Source organism: Gossypium arboreum, chromosome 10 (assembly GCF_025698485.1).
Source record: "Gossypium arboreum isolate Shixiya-1 chromosome 10, ASM2569848v2, whole genome shotgun sequence".
In the NCBI taxonomy this organism is placed as follows: domain Eukaryota; kingdom Viridiplantae; phylum Streptophyta; class Magnoliopsida; order Malvales; family Malvaceae; genus Gossypium; species Gossypium arboreum.
In genome coordinates this window covers 5,261,620-5,268,438 of record NC_069079.1, presented here as the reverse complement: position 1 = coordinate 5,268,438, position 6,819 = coordinate 5,261,620, and the positions used below count along the sequence as shown (strand labels likewise).

Here is a 6,819-nt window from a genome sequence, read left to right as displayed (position 1 = left end):
ATTTTAAAAGTGCTTTTAAAAAATAACCGACTCCTAAGGGCCAAAAATAAAAATAAAAAACTTTACTATCAATTTAAAAAAATATATATTTTCATTTTTCTTCTGCTGGCAGTGGGCACAAAGATATGAGAATTAGGCTTCATTTCACCTGCCTGTAAATAAAGGGATTTTGATTTGAATTATTAGATATAATTATTTTTATATATTTTCTTTTATTTTAGATAAAACAATAAATTAATTATAAATTGAAAATTTTGTACTGTAAAATTATTTATAATTCTTGTTACGAAATCCAGAAAGTTTTATCCTACAAGTTTTTAAATTATAATTAAATAATTGTTTTATGTAAAGAAATAAACGTGATAATATCAATGTCTGTAATTAAGAAAAAGATTGAAAAACAACCAAATTTAATTTCCATTTTTCGAGTCTCAACCAGTTTTGGTTGTAACAGTTCTTACAGAACATTTAAAAAGAACACAGAACAGAACAACAAATTTCCTATAAAAGTTGTTTGATAAGCAACATCGATCATGATTTAAAATCAAATTATGGGTTAATCCTCATCGTCCCCAATGGAACATTCAAAACACTAAATTTATATCATCCTACACTAAAAATTGATTTTCATTATTTCCCTTTCACGCCCTCCCCTGTTTTTTACAAACTCAACAATGGTTTAGTCATCACCATTTTCCTTTTGTTAGCAAGTGTAGAACTCGACCAACTCTTCCATGGAACCCAATTGCGCCCCGTCGTTCTCAAGCATCCAAAGCAAGTGTTCAAACAAAACAACCTCACAAGACACAATGACTTCACTTTCATTACCCGACCTATCGATCAACTCTTGAAACAAAGGATGACAGATGATCTCCGACCGTACCAGGTATCTCCGCCGTGACTTCCCGACGTAAACTGCGTGAAGACCCGTCGGAATATTTCTCTTCTGATCCTCAGAATCTGAAGCGGACGCTATGGCGCTGCTTGTACGGGTGAGTTTCGTTAAAGAAGGCCATCTTTTTATTGCAGACTTGAGCTTCGTTAGCTTCCCAACTTTCGCCATATATATAATCTATGTTCTCTTAACTGGGTTTTGAAGAAGAAGAGAAGAGGGGGATTGTTGTTTTGAGATGAATTTGCAGAGAAAAGTGAAGGAAAGTCAGTATATAAAAGAACAGAAGGGGGAGGCCATTGCTACTGCTTAAGGCCCACTGTTTGATATAATACCATTACAGCTAAGAAATGACATATTTGGTTTTGCAGAAAATGAAAAAACCAGTTGCCCCCTGTTTGACCATTTGGTGGGGACATTCTTTTTTTTTTTTTTTATAAATACCTTTTCTTTATATTTATTCCATTTTAATGTGATTTTTATAGCAAACTTATATTAATATTTAAGATGATATTAATTGATAGATATAGTAGAATTTTATACAGAAAAATTGAAATCGACAAACTTATTCTGATGAAGGTAGGTGAAAAAGGTGATGAAATAAATAAATACATAAAATGATTATCTTTTTTTGATTTTATCAAAGTCAGGTTAATGGATATTTAGAATTTTGAAATTTCATATTCGAGTAAATCATGTGTGTTTTACTTATAATTTCTATTTCTTTTTACAATAAAATTATATATTTAGATAAGTTTTATAAAATTTATGCTTTTGGTCAATAGTTAAATCAAACATTTTATAGTAGGAATAGTTAGACTTAACTTTTGGTCAAGGGTGTTCACCGCCTCAAATGTGGTTTGAGTTTAAATCGTGTTTGTTGCATTGGTTGTTCGAGTTTTACCCTATGATTGTAATTCACCAAAAAAAAAGAAAAATTAGCAAGTTGAGATGTATAAGGTCAATACTTTTTCCATGTTATTATTAACTTTAATTAATACTTGGTATTAACTTAAATCACACATCTTCCGCACTAGAATCATAAAACCTGAATGTGGGTCTTTATAGCGAATTTACCGTTTTTACATATCTTGAAAAAGACTCCAAAAATTTTCTCATAATGATGAAAAATGATCACCAAACAACATACTTAAAATAAGAATGAAAGGGCAATAATGTAAGAAAGAAATGAGAGAGTAGGACAAAATGGTGGTTTCATTGTTCTTGTTCATGTACATGATTAAAAGCAACAAAATCTAGCTGTTGGTTGGTAAGCAGTCACCATTTCCAAACACTAAAATACCCCCTTTTTTTTTTTTTGTTTCAAAATTTTGTAGTATAAAAAACAAAGTATTTTGAGCTGGTGGGTATCTCATTTCTCCCACAATATGCGTTACAATTTTTCACATTTTCGTCTTTTTACGCATTTTATAATGTGCGTTACCAAACTACCTTTATATATATATATATTTATAAATTTGATATATTAATAGTTTAGGTTGATTGAGTCTTAACTCGATTAGTATAGGTATTGTTATCAATATAGGAATATGTAAGTTTGAGTGTTCTGAAGCTAGGAGCGAAGCAAAAAAATATTTTTAAGGGGGTGGAAGTTAAATTATAATTTTTACGATAGTAAAAATATAATTTTACCATTTTAATAACTTATATCTTTATAATTTTAAAGTATTAAATTAAAAATTTATCATTTTAGGGGTCAAAATGTAATTTTATTTTTACTAATTTAAAATTTTAAAAATTCTAAAGAGTCTAAATGAAAAAAATTTTATTTTAAGGGGGGCGGGGCCCTACCAACCCCTGTATTCGCACCTAACTTCTATTTATGACTTAAAGAGGAGTTATATTTCAATTTAAATATTGTCTCAAAAAGAATAGATAAGATTAGGAAAAAAAATAATTTAGGGTTATATGAATTTTAAATTATGGTGGTGCATGATATTATGCCAAAATTTATGGAGCGCTCCATATAATAAAAAGTTGCCAACCCCATCCATTAATGATACTGGGTATGGGAAGCTTTTATCTTAAGCTTTTAACCTTTTTTTTATAATTGTTTAAGGGTTTTTATTTTGACTTTTAGTCTTACAAGTCTTGTTATTCATAGAATCAATTGTTTAGGTTTAGCACAGAATTTTTGGTAGATCAGAAAAAAAACCCATTAAATTAGAGAAATAATAATTATAATTTTATCGAGGTTAAATTATAGAAACAACTCAATTTTCTTTAGATTTTAAGTATAAATTTTATGGAGGAAAAAATAAGGTTAAGAGAATTTATTTTTCATTTAAAGGTATTATCCGACTGGATTTCAAATATAAGAGAATCAAAAGTTGAACCCTCATTTAGAGAAATTCGCATCACTTCATTAATGATTTTGGGTATCGAAAACTTTTTATCTTGCTTTTAGCTTTTGATGATTGTTGAAGGTTTTAATGTTTTGGAATTGGGATTAAACCTTTTTACTCTTACAAATCTAATCATTAATTAGCAAATAACTTTTGGTGGATAAAAGGAAAAAAGTCATCAAATTATAGAAATAATAATGTAATTCTGAATTTTTATTCTTTTTGACAAATTAGCTCTTTTAGTTTAATTGAGGTTAAAATTTATCATGAGCCCATGAAATTTTTTGAAAATTTGAGATTTGGTCCTTGTGTTTTTATTATCAAGAATTTAGTCCTTTTACTTTTCAAATTTTATAATTCAGGTCTAACTGTTAGCATTATTAATTTTATTTGTTAGATTTGTTGTAGTATTTTGATAAATAAATAAAAAACTCACTTCATAGCTATGTAATTAAAAAGAAAATGTGATTGTAAACAATGTTTTCAAAACCTGAAAGTAAAAGGATTAAATTCTTGAGAATAAAAATACAAAACTAAATTCTGAAATTTTGTAAATTGCAAGAGCTTCCAACATATTTTAACTTTTAATTTATCAAAACATGATCTCGTCCTTCATGAATATTGAAAGTTAAGGTGGGTTTGGAGCGGTAGTGCGGTGCGGTACGGTATAATACGTTTAGCTTACTTTTTGTCTCACGCTACAGTATCACTATATTATCTAATCTCACCGTCACTGTTGTTTTTATACTAACCACAGGTAAACGCACTGTCCATCCAAACTCACCCTTAGTCTAATTACCAATGAACACATAAATTTAAAAAACAATAATAATCACTCTAGATGGTTTTGGAGTGAAGTGAGTGAGATTGAGTGGTCCCTTGGTAGCATTGCTAAGGCTAGAGAGGAACCAAGTGCCCGCCAGTGGTCCAGTGGTACGTTTTCGAGTGAATAAATTAAAACGTGTATATTTGTTAGATATTGATTATAGTATGTGTTAACATTATGATTAATGGCAGACAATTTTAATGGCAAACAATCCAAGTGGTGCAAGTTTAGCACCCTAAAGTTGACTTTGAAAAAGTGGCATGGGATAATTTTTTTTTGGTCCTTGAGATAATGGGCTATTTATTGTTTGGTCCTTGAACCTCAACTATAAATAGGCCTTCTCATTTCTCATTTCAATTCATCCCAACCAATCTTTCTCTCTTAGTTTTCTCTCTTCTCCCATTTGAGAATTCTTAAGGAATTCTATTTGTTTGTAATATTTTGGAGATAGTAAAGTTATCATCCGGTGTTAGTGCCGAGGACGTAGGTATAATTTAGAACCTCGTTAAAACTCTTGTGTTCTTTTTGTCCTATTTTTCTTTTAATATTTGAGGGTATAATAGTAGTATTTAATTGTGCTATTAAATTACGTTAGAAGGAATATTCTGACTAAGGAAAGACTTGGTATTTAAGAGATCCTTGTGATCCACCTCTCTTCCCTGGGAATTGAACTTTGTGTGATTTTTTAGTACAATAATTTACACGCTTCCAACCCTATTGGAAAAACAAGTGGTATCAAGAGCCGAAGGTTAATCGTAGTATGCTCTGTGGTTGCAGTTAAACTGATCTTCCACATCAGAAAAGATTTCCTTAGGTATATTGAAAGATTATGGAGAAAACGGTCGGTGTAGGAGCCTCAACATCGTCCATGTGGACAAGACCGACAATTGCAAATGCAAGATTGGCCGTGGAGATCTTTGATGGCACGGGCCATTTTGGTATGTGGCAAAGTGAGGTTCTAGATGCCCTTTTTCAAGAGGTCTAGACATTGCCATTGATGAAGAGAAACCAGATGATGATGTACAGGAGAAAGATTGGAAGGCGATCAATCGGTTGGCATGTGGCACAATTCGATCATGCCTTTCTCGAGAAGAGGTATGCTTTTTCAAAGGAGACTTCGCAAATAAGTTGTGGGTGGCACTTGAAGAAAAATTTTGAAGAAAATAGTCAAAATAAGCTCCACTTGAAGAAAAGACTGCATTCGCTTCACTTACGTCCCAAGTACCACAATGAATGATCACATCACCAAATTTAATCAGTTAGTCACCGATTTGTTGAATATGGATGAGACATTCAAAGATGAAGATTTGGCTTTGATTGTTGGGGTCACTTCACGAGGAGTTTGAGTTCCTAGAAACTACTCTACTTCATGGCAGGAGTGATATATCTCGAGCGAAGTCTCATGCGGCCTTATCTGATTATGAGCAGAGAAAGAAAGACAAACGAAAAACTCAATCGAGATCTGAAGCTTTAGTAGTCCAAGGTCGTTCATACACTCGGAAGAAAACTCAAAAGGGAGATCAAAGTCAAAGTTCGGACTCGGGAAAGATGAATGTGCCTTTTGTCATGAGAAAGGCCTTGGAAGAAAAATTGTCCAAAGTGAAGAATAAGGAAAAGCTGCTGTAGATGCTTGTGTTGTAAAGCATGATACCGTGACTCGAACTATCATCGGTTGCATCATCATCGTCGTTCCATTCGGATGAGTGGATATTGGATTCGGGTTGTACCTATCATATGTCCCCTAACCGGAGTGGTTCTCTCGATTTAGTTGAGCTAAATGGAGGAGTTGTTTATATGGGCAATGACAATGCTCAGTAAAGCTGTTGGGATAGGTTCAATCCAATTAAAGAATCAAGATGGATCAACCGAGTTCTAACGATGTTGATGCGTGCCCGGTTTGAAGAAAAATCTCATCTCATTGGGAGCCTTGGAATCCAATGGTTCGGTTGTTACTATGAGAGATGGGGTTTTGAAAGTGACATCTGGCGCACTTGTGATATTGAAGGGCATCGGGAAAAATAACTTGTATTACTACCAAGGTAGTATGAGTTATTGGAGCGATCATTGCGACTTCGGCAACAAAGAATTGGACTCAATGCGGTTGTGGCATATGAAGTTGGGACATGCAATGAAAAATCCTTGCAAATTCGCAAAGCAAGGATTGTTGAAAGGTGCAAAGGCTTGCAAATTAAAATTTTGCGAGCATTGTGTTCGGGAAAGCAAAAGAGAGTGAAATTAAGACCTGCTATCCATAATACAAAAGGTATTTTGGAATATGTTCACTCGAGATGTGTGGGGCCTTCCAAAACACTTTCGTTGGGAGGAAAACACTACTTTGTTACTTTTGTTGATGACTTTTCCGAAGAGTTTGGGTGTATACCATGAAAACTAAGGATGAAGTGCTTGGAGTTTTTCTTAAATGGAAAACTATGATCGAAAACCGACCGGCAAGAAAATCAAGCGGCTTAGGACGGACAATGGAGGCGAATATAGAAGTGATCCGTTCTTCGATGTGTGCCAAGAGTATGGTATTGTTCGACACTTCACGCTTAGGGATACACCGCAGCAGAATGGAGTGGCAGAGCGTATGAATCGAACATTCTTGGAGAAAGTTCGATGTATGTTGTCCAATCTTTGGGTTGGGCAAGCAATTTTGAAATGAGGTTGTGACATCTACCGCCATCTTGTTAATCGTTTGCCATCATCTCGCATTAGAAAGAAAAACTCCTATGGAG

General features: G+C 33.1%; 1 protein-coding gene across 1 annotated transcript; it reads right to left on the bottom strand.

The window, feature by feature from the left end:
* Window positions 1–393: 393 nt before the first annotated feature.
* Window positions 394–1,247, bottom strand: LOC108488531 (auxin-responsive protein SAUR78). Its single transcript, XM_017792810.2, has one exon. The coding sequence runs from the start codon at window positions 1,061–1,063 to the stop codon at window positions 704–706; it is 360 nt and encodes a 119-aa protein (XP_017648299.1). The 5' UTR covers window positions 1,064–1,247; the 3' UTR covers window positions 394–703.
* Between the last annotated feature and the right edge of the window lie 5,572 nt (window positions 1,248–6,819).

Bases quoted from the DNA above. Each gene is read 5' to 3' on its own strand.
- LOC108488531 (XM_017792810.2), bottom strand. From the start codon at position 1,063: ATGGCGAAAGTTGGGAAGCTAACGAAGCTCAAGTCTGCAATAAAAAGA.